Consider the following 19,063-nt stretch of genomic DNA (forward strand, 5'->3'; position numbering starts at 1 on the left):
GAAGTTATCCAGAACGGCTTTCTCACTCACGAACTGTTTCCCAATCCCAACTCTAGAGCGTACCTTCTGCAAATAGAGTCATAGAAGTAAATAAATACTGAGCTCATTCACCTATCCGTAACGATTACCCACATTGCATTAGTAAGCTCAAAGATTTTCTTTAAACTCCGCCTAGATAAACAGTAACGCCTATCTTGCACCCAGAAATTAGAGGCCTGGTTTCAAGATGGCGGCGTCAGTGGTTCAAGAGGGGCGTGGTCAGAACCGGAAGCAGGACATGAAGTCCTACTTCGTTCTTGGTGGGTTTTCCTTTACTAAGATGGCGGCTCCCGGTTTTCATGCACGTGAACCAACTGCGGGAAAACGGCGCCGCCAGGAGCAGGACGGAGGAGAGGAGGATGATGAAAAGCGGGGTGTGGAGCCATGGAAACAGCGTCGACTCCCTGGGGCAACGGGAGCCTCTCGCCGCAGGCTGCTGGTGGTGCTGGAGGGGGCCAGTCTGGAGAGCGTTAAGGTAATGCACAGTTGCATCAGGCCATCCCCCCGCTAAAGCTGTATGACTCTGGTTGTGGATCGAGTCTGACAACGACATAACCACAAGTTCATAGCTGTCAAGGTTTCAGATTGCTTATGTGTGACATTTTCGTAGTTTCTTCCTTGGTCCAATCGCTGGTTCTCTCTAGACTGGATTATTGTAATTCTCTTCTGACCGGCCTTTCCAAATCTCACCTCTACCCCCCCCCCCCCTCCTCAAATCCGTCCACCATTCAGCAGCTCGCTTTATTTCAGGGTCCAAACGAAGTGACCACATCACTCCTATCCTGTCTTCTCTCCGATGGCTTCCCATCGAGGCGAGAGCTATCTACAAAACGGCGTGCATCACCCACAAAGCTTTGCACTCTTCCTCCCCTCGCTATAAACTCAAATTGTCTGGAGGCTCAAGACCTTCTCGGAATTCGGAAAACTTCCTGCTTGAGCCCCCCTCCTTCGAAAGGGAAAAACTGATGACACAATCGTTCTCAGGTAATGCGGTGAGAATCTGGAACTCGCTTCCTCCTTCGCTCCGTGCCACCACCTCCATCCAGGTCTTCAAAGCGGACCTCAGATCTCTTTTATTCCGAAGACACTTTCAGAACTAATTCCCTCCTTCTCAGACCCCGCCAGGAAGTTCCTTAGTCATTGTAAATTTGTCATATATATGTATATTTTTGTTTGTACATTCTGTGCTTGCTGTGTTTGTTATTGTGTTCCTTTTTGCCTGCGTTGTTTTGATTCTATGGCCTACTATTTTTTTGCCAGGAAGTTCTTTAGTCATTGTAAATTTGTCATATATACTCATATATTTTTGTTTTTACATTGTGGTCAATGGTGTGTGCCTTTTGCCTGCGCTGTTTTGATTCAATGGCCTGCTATTCCTGTAACAGTTTTCTCATGTAACGTAACTGGCTCTATTGTACAGTGCTCTGACACCTTCGGGTAAAGTCCGCGCTTTATAAAAATGCATTAAATAAATAAAAACCTACGAGTGACATTCAACGACTATGAGTGACACTTTCTCACGATCAAAATCATGCAAGATGTCCATGGAAACAAACAAAATATCAGAAATCACATTCATTTGAGTAACAAGAAACTTGAACTCTGCAGCAGGTGCTTTCAAACCTATTATATTTTACTATTCAACAGCCTCCGCGCCAGGTGCAGCTGGCCCACAAGTAACAAGGAGATTTCTGTCACAAAAGCAAAGCAGCAACCCTCTGAGCTATGCACATTAAATACAGTTCTGTAAATGCTGGTAGACTTACTTTGTAGCAGGTACTCTGTGCTCCTTTATAGTGAGAATCAAAACTGACAGTAGACACAACTCAGACCTTTTTCCAGCAGGAACCTCGGTAAAATATACTCGTATATACAATTGATAAATAGCAAAACAATTAAATACTATCCAGTAGATTTCTTCGACTGAGCACTACAATAATAATCTTGACGGGTATAGATTTTGAGAGGAATCAAATATCAGAAAAACAGTTGCAGTGTTAGCGTTTAAAAAATTATGTTTTTGGACTTTGGAAACTCAAAACCAATGTTGCAACGTGTCCTGATGAGATGGCCGGCATACTAGAAAGGCACAATTGGTTTTGAGTTAAGCCTGCCGTAGTTTACCCGTGATGACCGACTGTCTACCCTAACAACGTCCTAAGAAATACATATGGATGGCACTGATTTTCTACTCAAAGTCAATCAATCTCACTCCGGAACTAGGTGCTCAGTGAAGCATTGACTAGTGATTTGATTAGGAAAGAAGTGTGTAATGAGCCTGGTGCATTCCATTATCAGTGTGATAAAAATCTGAGCTTCACTAATAGTTGAACGGCGAAAGACATTTCAAATTAACTTCACAACTGAATGTCAATTTGTTACCTATAACTCATAAATCAACGTGAAGAATGTTTTCATTTAGAAAACTCGCTCTGTAACATACAAGTTAGGCTCTGACTGCCTGGGCTGGAAACCGCAGCAGCACAAGTCAAGGTCGGGACTAGTAGATGGTCGAAGAAGGCGGTGGTCGATTTATCGAACGCCGGCTTCCTCCAGTTTGACTCGAGGCCAAGCAGGTCATGATGGATGCCTATTTTCACATTCCCATTGCGAGCTAACATCCTTGATACCTCATGTTTTTTTGTCTTAAAGTCCTATCAATTCCAGGTATTGCCCTTTGGGATCAAATCTGCATAGGGAATTTAGAAAGTTGATGTTTCTTTGGTGGCCCTTCTACAGCTGCAGGGCTGGAATATCTTTCAGGACCTGGACAATTGGCTCCTCTATGCCTAGCTGGAAGGAGGAGTACTGAAAGGATTAGATCTAACAATGAATTGCCTTCAGTGCCATGCTCAGTTGATCAGTCTGGAGACATGCAAGTTGCCCCTCTCAGGACAGACTGTTCAAGCACGGTTCAGGACGGATATGGGTATGGTGTTGCTTCCAGAGTACAGAGCAATATGACTAACCGTGGCGCATAGCTGTTAGTTATGTCAGGCAAAAGTCCCCACAAGGTTGTAGCTAAAGATACAGGGATATACAGCGTCCTGTGTATTCCTAATGACCTGGGCAAGACTTCACATTAGATTTCCTTTAGCACACCTAGCAAATATCGGAGACCTTCTTTAATGGAGTGAGAGAAGGAGATTCCAGTAAACAAAAAACCCTGAGCAGAGAACAGCTGGCTGAAACCAGAGCCCTTGATTAAGGGCTTTCCACTTAAGTACTTTCCAGAGAAAGGAATTATGACAGATGCCAGCTCCAAAAGGTGGGGGCAACCATGCTAGACAACAACGCTCTTGGGGGATAGTCATTGAAGTACAGTCTGAGGTCTTAAAACTGGAGAAAATTATCTAGACGTTGACATATTTCAAGGAGGACTTTGTTACCATCATGTAGTCATTGAGACTGACAACACAGCAGCAGCATATATACAGGCCATAGGGAACAAGATTTGACTCTCTCAACCTAGTGGCACTAAGGATTGGAAAATGGGTGGGGAGTAATCTCCTTTCCCTGAAGGCAGTGCAGAGCAGAGGGTTGGAGAATATTGTTGCCGACATTTGAGAAGATTGTTTACCTCCCAAACTCCATTTCTTACTCCTCAGATGTTATCCAAATACTCAGGGAGGCTCTTCATAGATCTATTTGCACCATGAGAAGACATGTAGTTCTTTAAGTTTTTTTACTCGCTATCTGGATACAGAGGCAAGTAGGGGTATATGCAATGGCCTCCCCTTGACCTTACAGCTCCTGTATGCATTCCCACTTAATCCTCAGCTACTCAGTCAACAGAGGTTATAGGGGTGCCATTTTGGCCATGCTGCTCCTGGTTTCCCTCTTAAAAACATTGGCACTTCTCTCTCACTGGAGGATTCCTCTGAATCTCCCCGCCTCCCAATCCTCTTAGAACAGGAAGTCTCCTGCCTCTACATAATCATTGTCTGTTTGGAAGTTGAGGTGGTCTCAAAAAGAGAGTGGTACAAGAAAATTATATCCGAAATCATTCAAGATGCACCTCTACTTCGAAGTCCTATTCGAAGCAAAGTGAGGAATTTCAAGGAATAGTTTTCCTCTGTTTCTTTGTTGGATTGTGAATTACCCTCAATATCACTGTTCCTGCTAGATGAGTTCCAGAAACAATTGTCTGTGTTTAATTTAAGGGCTCAGTTGGCAGCCATTACAGCATTTACGGAGCCAAGGGGAAACTTTTGCAAATACTTTGATTTGGTGGTTAGACTACTAAAAGTTGTGCTTTGTCTAGACCTATTTGTTTAGCCAAGCTGTTCCTCCTTTGGATCACCCGCTAGTCATGAACTCTTCACAGGGTGTCTCATTTGAACTGCTGATATCTGTTAGGCTAAAGTACTCACCCTTTATGGTGGCATTTTTCTTAACCATCACCTCTGATAGAAGGATTGAGGAACTTGGAGTATTGTTATGGATACAAGTATGCTTGAAAATCATGGACAATTGAGTTTGATTTAAACATAATCAAGCCTTCCTTCTTAGGTTGACTTCCAAGATGCACAGAGAGAAGGATATCTTAATAACCTTTACACAAATCTACAAACTGCCTGGAATTTGGTGGGTAGCATTAGTTGCTGGGTTAAGTGGCCCTAGGAGTCTGTGCGCAGCCACAGGCTAACATGTTTGAATATTTACCAACACTTCTCCAATCTCTTCCAATATTGGAAAGGTTTAGAAATGTATTCCCGATAAAGACAGTAGTAAAACACTTTACATGGTAGCAATAAAAAAGGGGGTGTAGGGAAAGTGAATTTGTAGTTGCTCAGATTATCGCATTTGCGAATATACATGTATGTTTGCTCTTCAGAAAATGGTATTTACGCAAGTTTTCTAGGTTTACTTACCTCTGAAAACGCTTGTGAATTCCTTAAAGTCCTAAATAAACATTTAATGCAAGGACATATACTCAATTTATGTTCAGGCTGTCCTTAATGATTTTACACTGGTGCACCATTATATTTATTTTCAGTGTTAGTGTTTTACTAAATGATGCCTCAGGAAAGTGGTATATTAAGTAGCACAGCAGTTTAGCAAAATCCTTTTCTCCAAGTTGCAAATGATTTGGGTGTATGTTTTATTTTGAAAGCAAACAATCCCCAGCCTTGCTTTAATCTTTTTGCATGTATTGCATATAACTGGGGAGTATCCTGGGAGCATTATACATACCCTCCAATTGTTACATTTTGCAAACATGGATGTTTTTTTACTGAAACCGCTGTCAGTGATGTAAACTGAGCTTGCTGCATTTCCTTAGAGCACACACACTGATAGTAAAGGATTTTGCATTAAGGAATCATATATAAAAGTTAGAAATACTTCAGGAGTGTATAAACCTTGCCTTGGGGCAGACCATCCTCTTTCACAGATTCATGCTGTGCTGCTGCAAGCTGTTATTTATAGGGTTTGTACTTCAGAGGTTTTGTCTTCTTGTCCAGTGGGCAAAATAAATATGAAAACTTGTTGAACTTGGTTCCAGACCATATGTTCTGGGCGTGTGATAGGAATTCCACAACCATGTTGTATTCTGTATATCTTGCGGAGTCTTTGGTGCAAACCTGTTTCAGGGTGTGCACATGAAACACAGAGGGGTATGCTCCTTAATAGGAGCTGAAAGCTAGATTCCTGGTGTGAAAAGAGTCCCCATTGCACTACATTACAACGCAAGTCGGTAGATCGACTTGCGCTAGGGGGCGCGCTGGACTTAGGAATCGTATCATTTACTATTCCAACTCCAGTGTGCTCAACAGTAGGGGAGTGTTGGAATAGAAAATTATACTATACTGTTCCTTAGGTTAGTGCGCCCCCTACAGCAAGTCGCTGTAACGTCTTGTGTTGAAGTGTACTGCGAGGTAACAACGCGATTGTTGTAACAACAGCATTGTAGTCTCATGCGTTGTAACGCATGCGATGTAATGGCTGATTCCCGTTCAGTGTGTAGGTTATCAACTGAGAGGCAGTGACTGGTTTACGTTTCACAATTAGATGAACTCAGCAAGGATTTGTCAGTCAAAATGTTATGGGCTCGATATGCAAAGCTATTTACACATGTACGTTTTTGGCTTGCAAATGTAAAGGTTTTGCACAGACCGATATGCTTGCATGAATAACACTGCCCACTGAAAGAGGTTGAAAATGCACTCCGGACATGGATGGGATTAAATACTTTGCCACGGTGGAAAGTGACCGCATCCACTTGGATGAAAGAAAGCAGGAACGAAAGACATCTGTCACTCCACCCCCCCACGGCGCCCCTGCTACTAAAAGAGCTCTAGGAAGATGGGAAGCATTTGTGTCTACCAGCCTATAGGGTAAGTGAACCCTCCAACCCGGCCTGTGGGAGGCAGAATCGTTTTAAACATTTTTGCTAACTAATGCCCTTCAACCTTTCCATCCCATTTGTTCTCGAGACATTTTTGGCATTTCATCAACAAATTCCTATCTACTTTGGGAGCCAATCATTTTGTTCTTGTTTTAGTCATTGCTTTTTTCTTCTTTTTACAAATCGGTTTTGGAACTTTAATTATAGAGTTCTTCGCTTGCATTCTTAACACGTTACTATGAGAAAGTCTACTGCTTTGTGCCATTGCTACCCGCAGTTAGTCTAGGTTTTTTAATTGAAACTGTGTTTTTACCATTCATCTTACAAACCTGTACTCTGGTGGGCACAATTACCAATTCCACTTCTTTCACCCATTGGGTATGTGATTAGGGGCCAAGGAGCTTAATCTTTAAACATTTCACTCTCCAATACCCAACAGTGGGCAGTCCCTTCCACATCTGTTCTGGGAGTCTCATCCTTTCCCCAATATACCTAAAAATGTTGAACTTCCTCCTTGGGAGAGAGGTAGGAATAAAGCCATCTTTAATGGTTGGAGGGGCAAGAAATAGATAAAAATGCAATTGAAAAGTGCTGCCTTATTTTTATTTTTTTAATTTGGCAGAGAATATTTCATTACTGATCATTCAAACGCTACACTCTCATAGGAGATCGCGATTGATATTAATTACCTAGAAGCCACTGGGAGATGGGAAAGGGTGTCCTCCATAATTTTTTAGGTCTCGTGGCGTTGAACAGCGCGTAAGCGCTGTCTCGCCAGAGATCTATTGTTGCTGGGTGTGCTTCCCAGGACAGCACCTGGCCGCGCGCATTGCCTCTCCAAGGAGGCGATTTGAGCGGGCCACGCGAACGCGCGCGCTGTGGCCAGCTGCTGTCTCCTGGGAAGCTCTCGCATGACACTCGCATGCGCATACACAGACACACACACAAGCACCCATGCACACACATACATACAGAGAACCCCCCCCCCCCACGCATATACACACACACACACACACACACACACACACACACACACACACGCGCACACACACAAGTGCACCGACCACCCCCGCCGTCGCTGCACACATACATACATACATACATACACATACATACATACACACACGAGTGCACCGAGACCCCCGCCCAGCCCTTTTCAACTTACCGGTGCAATCTCGGGGGACTCCGCTCTCCCCGCGCGGCAGACACCGGGCATGTGCAACACTTGCGCAACCTCCTTCTGGCGGCCCCGAGGCTCTCCATCGCTCACAGGAGCCCCGGGCCGCGAGACACTTTCACTCCGCCTGCCTCCTCTTCCGGTCCGGATGCGGCCCCGCCCCGTCACAGGTGACCTTGCCTGACTTCCGGTGAGGATGCGCATCGTTCGCGGCGCTTCAATGCTCCTCCCCACCCCCCCCCCCCCCCCCCCCCCCTCCACCACCAACGAGCGTGTCTCGTTATCGTCGCTTTATTGTGGTTTGGTGCTCCTTGTTGTAAGACACTGTTGGGCCACGCGCTCCTACCAGACGGCAAAGTGACCACACCTCTTATATAACTGGATACATGCGAGTCACTGAATATTATAATACCGCAAAGCCACACCGGTATTTATTCGACACGATCAGCAGGATTTAAGCAAAATCTTGCACCATCTTTACACAGTGCTCAGCTCCCCTCATTGTCTGTCCCCAAATCGCCACGAATCGCACTTTACCCAGAAAACACTTTACTTTCTCGTTGTTGAGCTTTTGTGAACTATATAGCCATTTATTCGAAATAAAATGTTCTTTAAAAGGCAAACACTGCATTGAAATGGAACATTTCATGCTTCGGAAGATGGATGAAATGGTTTGTGCTGGGCTGCAACTCAGCACTCATTTCCAGCTTCACAATAACTTTATTTTTTTCAATGTATTTTTTTATTATTATTTTTCTAAAGGCGGTCGTTCTTTTAGATTTATCTAGTTATACTTGTAATTTGTACCAAAAGCTTTCTAACAGACAGATTCGAAAAGAGCTCCTCCACTGATTAATGAGGTGGTTCTGATATTAGATCTCGAGCGAGAGGAACCTGACTTTGTCCTGCAGATGGTGTTCAGCAGGCAATAGATCAATATTTTGACCAAATGAGGCTAATCCAGGCCAGATTAATCAGGATAGTTAATGAAATTGTGTAAATTACTTCATTTTAGATATTTTCGTATGTCAATATATCTTACAAAAAATCCGAAGATTTGGCATGAAGTAACCCTTTCATGGGTCCAGGTAGGAGAGCGCAGCTTTTTCGCCTGTCACTGTTCTCCTGAATGCTTCTGCTCAGTTGTATTTCTAAAAGTTTGTTGTGACTTCCAAGAGGTTGGTGTTTTTTCAAAGCTGGAAACATTGCTCGACAAAGCTTAATTCTTTTCTTACTAAAATGAGTCTTTTGGAATGTGTGTAGCACAAAGAAATAGTGTGCATGCACTTATTGGCACAGACCACAGTGATGATTGTGGATGGTGTGCGTCAATGTGGGCATAGACCGGTGGGGTGTAGAAACATCTGCTCTAGAGTGAAAGGAACGAGTTCAGCAGCACGCAGCAAGCACAGACAAATGTTGGCTCAGTGCTACCAAAAAGAATTCTGGAAAATAATGTTGATAGAATGTGATGAGTAGCACCCCTTTTCCCATCCTTCCCAGTTGATGTGTTTCCTCAGTTGAGGTGGGTGCCTTATTTAATGTCACAACCCTGGCGGTAGTCATCTACTTATGCTATCCAAAGTTGACTGCAGCCCTTGTAGTGTGGAGGTGTGATGTGGTTAGGGGGAGGGGGGGGAGAGACCCTTTCTGCCACCTCACGGCACTGCTTCCGGGGTCTGTCATCTGCCAGTCACAAGGGCTCAGGCTTCAGTTGCTGTGTACCAGATGGAGGGAAAAGGCTGTGCACTTTAAGTTCCCACGGGCCTCCCCGGGTGTCACTTCAACCATTTGGCCCAACAGCGAAGCATGTGGTGCACAACACTCAGGGCCGCGTCACCGCAAAACAAAACACGTGCTTGTTCATTGAATCTGCTGGCCAGAGGTGTGAGGCAGGATTTGGAGGCCCCTCGAGGCACAGGCGTGCTTCACACTAGATGAGGGGTTAGGCTCTCTTGCTAAATTTCCCACCGAACCGCAGTAAGTCAGGTCAATTTAGCCTGTTCTCACTCGCCCACACGATATGTATAATTTTCATAGTTACAACTACATTTCTGGCATATCTACAGATTACAACGTGGATGCTCGTGGAATGAGGAAATCATTTGTTTGTTACTTGCAATAAGAAAGAATACATCAACAATAAATGGGGGGGAGGGGGCGCACAGGACTCAGATTTAAAATGCACCTATCTTTAAAGCAGACTTTGAAGGTAGTTGGCATTTTGCAGTCCAAGCTCCCAGGAACAGGTTTCCAAATAGTATTTATATTGTAGAAAAAGCGTTTCGGATTCTGACTGATCCGTGTGTATGGTGAGTGTAGTGTGCTATATCTGAGTTGCATAAGCGTGACGCTGCGGATGATTGGTACATGTAAGGACATATTTATTGCTAAAGAAAAGAGAGGAAAAGCAGCTTGGGCCGAATTACACACATGTTTTTCTAGATAAAAAGCCGGGGCCAGTTTAGACCTCAGGTCTAAACTCACTGAATCAATTTTACTGCTATAATTGTATGTGTGAGAGGGGGCAGTCTGTCTTTAGTGATTTGCATTCTGATGTCTGCACGGTTCCCCCACAGACTCCATTTTCATACATAACCACACTTGGAAGCAGTCATCGGAGTAATGGATGCCACTACCACCCGACATTGTGGTCTTGAAGAATGGCTGGTAAATTCGACCCAGCCATTGTGGCTGGAACCTGCTATACATTAGTACTCGGGTGACAGTTCCCTGCAGCATGTGCCTTAGCACACTGAGCTGTTTAACATGCTAAATTACGGTCAGTGGGGATAATCCCACGGTCCTGCTCTAAACTGTGAACTAGCCTTCCTTCTTACCACCTCTAAGTCTCCAAAAAGTTTCTCACAGAAAGAGTTATGTGAGAGGAGTAACAGAGACAGGGCTCAGGGAGCAATATTACACACTGCATACACAGAAAAAAAAACGCACAGCAGCAGGGTTAATTTATTTGAGGTTTTATATAGCGTTGACCACTGACTCTTAATGTCCGAGTGCTTCACTCAGATGTAAACATAATAAAACATATATAATTACAGCTGTCACTGTGTACAAGTGATGTGCATAAAAATCCCAGAAAACACCGTGCCATTTGTGTATCGGGTTTCTTCGGGGTGTTTCTGAACATCATGGATGACTTCATGACTGCAATATAAAACAAGCATTTTCAATGCAATAGGTCTCGCAATTGCGAGAGTTTAACATATTGGCATTGTAAATGGCAATGCCTTTTATTTAACGTTTTAAAAACCAACACATAAATAAAAGACATTGCCATTTACAATGCCAATGGCTCAAACTCTAACAACTGCGAGACCTATCTATTACAAATGCTTGTATTGAACAGCTGAGTTAGAGGAAACCGGTAGCTTTTTTTTTGTGTGATATTGAACGTGTAATACTAGCATGTTCAAAAGCAAGAAGAGCGGTCAGCATGAAAACCTTAATTTTTCGAGATAGACAGGAAGTGAATTTTATCTAGAAGTTAATTTTGCTCAGTATCATAAAGGTGCATTGGGGTGTAATCAGGGGAATTTGTAACGGGTTGCAGATCCAGTGTAGTATATTACCTTTCACTCCTCTGTTGTGAAGATACCCTATTATTTTGTAACCATATTCGTTTTCTTTACTATAGCCGCAGTTGGTATGTTCACTGCATACAGAATCGGTGGGTGAAATAAATAGATTATCTTATCTGCACAGTTAAATGCCTGGTGTCTTAAAGTGTGTCCTTTTTTGCCTGGATTCTCTGTAGGTTGGAAAGACGTATGAGCTTCTGAACTGTGACAAACATAAGTCCATGCTGATAAAGAACGGCCGTGACCCGGGACAAGTGAGGCCGGATATTGCACATCAGGTAAAGTCTGATTTTCTCCAAATTCATCACAAACGTTTATCTACATGTGCTGAACCGCCACACTTTCTTGATTTTTCTTCTTGATTTTTGGGGTTGTGTTAAAGAGATCCTTTTTTCCCTTGCAGAGCCTTCTGATGCTTATGGACAGCCCCCTGAACCGTGCTGGCCTGCTGCAAGTATATATCCACACTCAGAGAAATGTTCTGATAGAGGTTAATCCTCAAACCCGCATCCCCCGCACCTTCGACAGATTCTGCGGACTCATGGGTAATTTTTGAAATTCCACAACCAATAAGAAACCATCTTAGTTTGTGAAAGAAAGGTGATTGAAGTTAGGATGCAGGGAATACAGAAAGAAGTGGAAATGCCTTGTAATTCCTTTTATTTCATACTCTAACGATGTGAGGTAGGAATACTTCAGATTGAAGGCTGTTGTGTTCAAATTAAAAGGGGTAAAGTTGCGTAAAGATGTTCTTTACATCATAGTCATATTCCCCATTTAGATTTTGTTTGGCTCTCCATCCACACCCTGACCCTCACTACATGCCCTTTTCAGAATGTACCTTACATCACTGAGGAAACCCTATTTTAAGGAATTCACATCTAATCACAATGCTAGCATTTTTAGGGCATGAGTAACCTACCTTCGCTATGCAATTTAGGAGGGAGTCTAGTTCCTCATGGGCCATCGTGCTCCCTGTTGTGTACAACTGTGTCGTTTAGAGGCACACTTGTATCACACCATCTAAACTCAGCAGATGTCCAGAGTTTTTGTCACTCCCTTATCCTGCAATCCGTGGTTCTTGAGTTCTCCGTGGATGTTGCCATAGCAGGTGTGTCGAGCCCTGACGATTTCTAACCTCTTCCATTAGTTCCTTGAGTTCCCCAGTGATCGTGAGAGCAGAGAATTTTCTTCCTGCCGCAATAATAGACCTACTTGTGTGGCATTATTGATTGCAGGATATAACCTGCATTTTACGAGAATCACTCCTTTGAGGGCTGAGTTAGTTTGCAAGTCTCTCAGGATTGTGTTACCGGAGACATTTGCTGCCACACTCTCACTCAAGACAGAGCACTTAGTCTGCCCACCAGTAACAAATCCATGCTATATTATTACTAGTGACATAAAACAGTAAAGCTGCAGGAGGAAACAATTCTCCCATGATGCTTTATACCCTGAAAGCTGCAGCAGCAGATCTCTGCTCTGTCTTACAAAACCTTGTGCACTAAATGACCTTGGGAAATAAGCAAGTTCCCATGGGTGCTTGCCTCACATGGCCTTGTGGATATTGGCGACATCTGTAGAATAGAGCACTGAGATTCAACTCTTTAACGAATATTGAGATGATTTACTGGATCAACGATAAAGGTCCACCAAACACCCTATGGATGCTCACTCCCAGGATGCCATGAATAACAGGGCAGAGTGTGGGGCTCCACATAAAGTACATAGTTGGATATAACAGAAGACTAATGATTGCGAAGGCGTGGGATCTCCTCCATTCGACTTGTTCGGACTTGCAAAAATTTCTTTTTTAAATGTACAGGATATAGTTCGAAAAGGTCTTGGACTGAGGACAAGGAAGGATCCGGAAATGGGATGAGAGGACACAGAGCAGACATTAGCTGAATGAGGTGTCGACCATGAAGATGTGGTATTTGCCAGTGGGTAGTGCTTAGGCCGGGAGGTAGTAGTAGGCCCTCTGCTACTTTGCTGTGACGTCTTTGGTGGCTGGTGGGTACTGCGATGCAATAAAAGGATGGAAATGCTTGCAGATGTTCGTGTTTTTTTTTTTTTTTGTTTGTTTTTTTTTAAATACATTGTTAATGTGAGCTGGAAGGATTGAACGTCTGCAGTGACCTTTAGTTCCTGTAGTGGAGTGAGACGTTTTTCGATCTTTTGTGACTTGTGACTTTTTTTTCCATTTTTCCACAATACAGTCCAGCTCTTACACAAACTAAGCGTCCGAGCAGCAGATGGACCACAGAAGCTCCTTAAGGTAAGTGCTGGTAGGCTGCCCATAAGGACCTCTTTCAATGACCCTCTTATGCATGTGTATCACTCTAGGATGGTTGGTTATAATGTGGGTATCCTGATCTCCTCCAATTGGCACTTGTCTCTTCCTTGTGAAAACAGTTGATGGTATTGGTGGACTTTCCATGGTTATATGTTCTCATGCATGCCTTTCTCTGCACCCTTTGCTCTTTTATTTGTGTTTGGTTGGGGTAGCAAGGAGCCATATGGTTTCATATTCAATTGAACAGAGTTTCATACTCCCCATCTCTGCTCTCAGGTGATCAAGAACCCGGTGTCAGACCATTTCCCTGTGGGCTGCCTGAAAATTGGCACATCCTTTTCCTCACAGCAGGTGGTTCATATTCGAGATCTGGTGCCAGAGATGGAGCCAGTGGTGTTTGTGGTGGGAGCCTTCGCCCACGGTGCGGTGAGTCATTGCATGCAACATTTGCGGAGTTCCTGTTCCTTAATTTATTTTCTTCCCACCAACCTTTCCTTCAGTTCTTCCCCAAGCCTTCTCAACTGGCAACTCTACTGTCCATTCTTTCTCAATTTTTCTCTTCTCTAAATAGTCCTCTTCCTTCATATTCTCCCCGTTTTCTGAGCTTTCATTCTTTTTCTTTATTCTTTCCACTGGTCTCCTCCATTCCCCTCCCATCTTCTTTGCCAATTCTTTCCTCTTTTCTACCCTCTTTTTGCTCCCGTTTTCATCCGCCCTCTTCAGTCTCTAGGCATTCTCACAGCATTTGTTGCCCTCTCACTCCTCGCCAGTCACACCCCTATATTATTTTCTTGTATACACCTATCCTCCCTTTTGTTGGATTGCTTCTTTTCTTTCCCCTATTTTTTTCACACATGCTCGGTTTGTCTTTAATGATCTGTATTACTTTTCATAAACACCGAATATCTCTGTACATGTGCGGAGCCCTATAACACTTTTAATGTAGAGGACAACTCTTTAATTTAAAGAATATGCCCATGAAAAGACACTTATTTTAAAATCTTTGTACAAATAAACTTGTGTATATAAAAAAGAAATACTAGAAAATTAAAATGATTAAAATTACATCGAGCAGCAGATTAAAAAACATAAACTTCCATAAGAAAAACCTCCAGTGTTGCTGTAAAGAAATCAAGGGATTTTTATGTTTCATCACATTTTAGATGTTGTATTTCCCCCCATAATTTTGGAGCATGTGGAGCCTTTTTTTTTTTTTTCCAGAGCGGAATATGTACAAAAGAGAAACTGGGGCATTTCATTTTGACATTTAACATGGTTAATTGGTATTGCACTTTAATTATGGTTTATGCAAGATGAGGATTATTCCCTCTTGTTGGCTATTTGTGCTCACGCTTTTAGCCTGACTGCGACCTCTGGACTGCTGCAAGTATGAATGGGTGTTTTCTTGCTGCTATTTTACATATTTTTAATCCTGCAAGAATATTTATTTCTCTTTACTTTGTGGTATTTTTTTATAAGTGTTATGGTACAGTTCTTGTATATTCTTTTGCTCTTCTATATTGTAATGATTGCTATGATTTTAATTAATCATGCACTCCGAATAAACGTTTAACTCCTGTTGTATATGAGATACTCAATCACACACCTTTCTAGAGGTTAAGATGCAAGATAATTTACTGTGAAGGCACAGCTTTTCAATGGGGGAATGTTGGACAGTAGGGTTGTTATGCAGTCAGATGCATTCTAAGTCTGTGGCTGCTAGGATATTATGTTTAGTTCTTTACAGTGCTGTACAGAGAAGTAGCATTAAAGAGTTATCGCTTGCCTCTGGTGTTGCCATTTAAACAGGTGACCACTCTGATTTACTTGCTAGGATGCTACTGTTTCATCTTTCTGCTGGAGCATGTATAAATAAATTACTTGTAGATAAATACAATTATATTAGTGTTCCCCACTTTTTACTTGCTTGTTTTTTGTTCGTTTTGAAGAAAAGGAGTGTTGAGGCTGACAATCATTGCTAGGCTTGAGGATACAACACTTCTTAATGCTCCATGCCTACACAAGATGTGTGGACTAACTCAGCAAAAAGGCAATAGAGGAGCAGTTCCTCGCATGGTTCTCCCCATCCCTCGCAACCTTCTAGGAGCGTAGATCAAGATAGCGCCACAGAGTCAAAGGAGGTCCATCTGCCTGGGGCACCTTGATATAAGACAATGAAGCAGAAGCCCAGCTATTTCCCCAGAGGGCAAGAGCACAGCAGAGCTTTTATGCCACAGGTCTATTATGCCATCCAAATAGGACCTCTAAGAATAATGCTTCTATATGACTTGGTCATCTAAAGTCCACATTTTTGGGGCATCAAACCTTGGGACCACGGTGCCCCGGAGGCAACTTCCTGAAAGGAAACAACCACCAAGAGCCATGTCCCATAAAGCGGTGTTGTAGGAGGACTACTTGCTTAGAGACCACGCTTTCATGAGGGTGTGGGTAGGCAGAGTTTGGAGTTGGGGTTGATGCCGCCAATAGCCTTGGCCTCTGAGGGGCTGAAGCACCAAAGGAAACGACTGAAACATCAGATGACCACAATCATTGAATGTATTGCGAGGCCTCTTACAATAACTTGATGATGCGTAAGAAAGTTGAAGATCTGACATTTAGGTTATTCATTAATAGCATTGCACACTGAGATTGTTTGTGAGGGGAAAAATAAGATATGTTTTAATGTTACTTGCGAAGAGTAATATTGATTTTATAGTGTTTACAGATGTTCTTTGATAGGGGTGGGTTTGAAATGTGTTGTATATTTTAACAGGCGAGACGAGTAAATGATCTTAAATTAGTTGCGTCCAGAGGTGAGTAGGTAACTGACTAGTTGTAAGGGCTACATAGAGACTGTTGACTATACGTAGTCATTTCAATTGTTTAAGGAGAATTTTCTTTTTCTCTGCTAAAAAGTGTCCCTGGAATATGCATGTGTCCAGATGTTATTTGTTAAAAAAAACTTAATGAAGTTTCCAGTGATGGAAAACTGGTGTTTAAAAGCATTTTCTGCCCTCTTCCTTTCTCTGACCTTGCATCACCCCCCTCAGAATTCCCTCCTTTTGCCATTCAAGATAGCTGTTTTCTTTTGCTCTTTTCCTTTACTACTTCTCCCCATTTCACCCAGTGCTGCTGCTGTAATCCACCCTGTGTTGTCTTTACTGACCTCCCCTCTCACCAATCCTTTTATTTTTATGCTTTCTTCCCCTTCTACTCTTTTGCTGGCTCTCCTTTCGGGTTTCTGTGCCATTTATGACTGATAGCTTTTGGTAGACCATTTGGCTTCCCCATGCCTTTTGTTCCTATATACCCCTTTTTCCCCTCTCTTCTTTACTACCTTCCTTTCTTAGGTCTTTTGACATTGGAGCCTTCTTCCTCTAGCGCTTACTTATGTTATCCCATTTTTGACTCTGTTCTATTTCTCTCATGCTTATTACTGTTTTCCCTTCTTCATGCTTTCTACTTCCCTTTCTTTGTCCAGCAGACACAGGAATATTTGCTAATGGATTTTCTTATTACACAGGTGAATGTCGACTACACAGAGAAGACTGTGTCAATCAGTAACTATCCACTTTCTGCAGCATTGACTTGTGCCAAGCTTTGCACAGCCTTCGAGGAGGTGTGGAAAGTGGTGTGATCTACACTTTACTACCAGATATCTCCATGACAAGCTGACCATGCCTGTTCTACCTCCGAGACAGTCCATCGCCAAGACTTGTAATAGACAACTCTGTCTGGGACTGCATGGCTATTTGTGGATAGCCTAGAAAACTATTGTAAGAAAAAACTGGCCCAGCTCAAGACTGTGGATTGGCGTTCTCATTTGTGGTAGAACCCTTGAGCATCTCCTGCCGCCTTCTGCGTAAATATGCAGTTTGTGTTTCTTTCGTCTTGGGCCAATGAATTAAATTAATTCACTTTTTTTATTAAAAGAAATGACCTGGATTTGTTAGTTCACTTGATGGGAAATATTGGTCGATTGATACAGGATATCTGTAACAAATTTTTCTGGATGAATATGTCGCCACCACCAGAACGTAATCACTTTGTCAGTTCAAAGTTGTTCCCAGTATGGTTGAAAAAGATGTGGTCTGTCTCTTAGAAATATCAGCAGGACCAGACCGGCTTTCTCTGCAGTGGATGCTGCGGTACTTAGGAAGAATTTGAGTGGATCGCTCCCCCCTTTCTCTATAACCCGAAGCATTTCTTGTACAGCTTCTCAGTCAACAAGTACGCTCTCTGACAGCAGTGCAAGGTGCCTTTCTCTTCATTGTGGGTTTGCTAGTGTACATAGAGTATCTATGGTACAGTGTAAGCTCTCACCGCAGTGAGAGGAGCAGCCTCTACATAGGAATCCAGCGAGTTTGCTCATGGAAGTAAAAGGGAGTGATTTGGCCAGTGGTGGGAATCTTACAAGCTCTCAGAGTGGATGATGGGTGTTTAGAGAATATGAAGTTTGAGAGGGTACACCCGTCAGGCTCTCACAGTTGCAGGAAATACTGTTTCTATTGCACCTTTTAAGATGTCAGAAGGAATTTAATGAAAAGAGAATTATACAAGGGGAGCTCTCTGATGTCAGATTAAAAATCCGCTTGGAGTGTCCGCAAACAAAGCTGTCAGTGGTAACCAACGAGGCTTGGTCCAGGTGGATCATCACAAGAGCACACAAGGACGTGCCGCTCTTCTGCTTCAGCACCACTTGTGGCCAACGCAGCACAGGACTTGGCTTCACTGCATCAACCTTAAAGTAAAAAGTTACTCTTTTAGCTCCTCCTCCCTAACCCCACCTCCTCACCCCCACAATACAGGGCTACAAAGGCTCCATGTTGAAGGAGGAGGCTGGTTGGTGTTGCAACGCAGCAGAACGAGGCTTCTCAGACCAGTGCTGGAGAAGGCAGATTCACTTTGTCTCTGCTAAGAAGCAGAAACAAAATACCTTACAACACAGACCAAAAAAATGCCATGGTTATGTAACGTCTGAAGAAAGTGCTGGAAGTCATCAATGCAAAAGATAACCCCTTGGCAACCAAATTGATTTTCATGTAGTTGCACAATATAGCTCATGTAGAACAGTATACTTGTATATATATTTTTTTATTTCTCTTGACCGATAAATCAATTACAGTGTTTATCCCATGAAGGGTATCAATCTAGCAAATATTTTCACCAAAAAGAGAAGAAAATGACTCGTAACAAATCAAATATACAAACACACACTTAATACAGTAATACCAAAAAATGTACACTACAATGTGTAAGATTAGAACTAAAGAAATATATTTATACATAAGTACATATAACACATCACCACCGAGTCAAGGCACATAACATCTCATACAGTACGCGTAAAGTGTATACAGGTTAAAATCTAAATATAGACTAAATAGATTGGTCTCATGAAATTACTGTTCAACTATTTCATAACAAATCAAGGGTTATAGTCACACTTCTAAGAAGACGCGATGGTGATGTATTATATGTATTTATATATATTTGTCATGCCAAGGTGCCTCTGAACATAAGGACGCCACTCCGCTGGTGCGGGTTAACAAACCATTTATTTTCAGAGGTTGCACATTATGCCCGGTTTATTTTAATCTCCC

At 42.8% G+C, this 19,063-nt stretch overlaps 1 protein-coding gene across 1 annotated transcript; it reads left to right on the top strand.

Annotated features, from left to right (window-relative positions):
- The first annotated feature begins 298 nt into the window (after positions 1 to 298).
- EMG1 (EMG1 N1-specific pseudouridine methyltransferase) lies at positions 299 to 17,405 on the top strand. Its single transcript, XM_078651471.1, has 6 exons — positions 299 to 514; positions 11,341 to 11,442; positions 11,568 to 11,709; positions 13,384 to 13,442; positions 13,737 to 13,886; positions 16,984 to 17,405. The coding sequence occupies exons 1-6, from the start codon at positions 320 to 322 to the stop codon at positions 17,095 to 17,097; spliced, it is 762 nt and encodes a 253-aa protein (XP_078507597.1). The 5' UTR covers positions 299 to 319; the 3' UTR covers positions 17,098 to 17,405.
- The last annotated feature ends 1,658 nt before the right edge of the window (positions 17,406 to 19,063 follow it).

Source organism: Lissotriton helveticus, chromosome 7, assembly GCF_964261635.1.
Source record: "Lissotriton helveticus chromosome 7, aLisHel1.1, whole genome shotgun sequence".
NCBI lineage: Eukaryota > Metazoa > Chordata > Amphibia > Caudata > Salamandridae > Lissotriton > Lissotriton helveticus.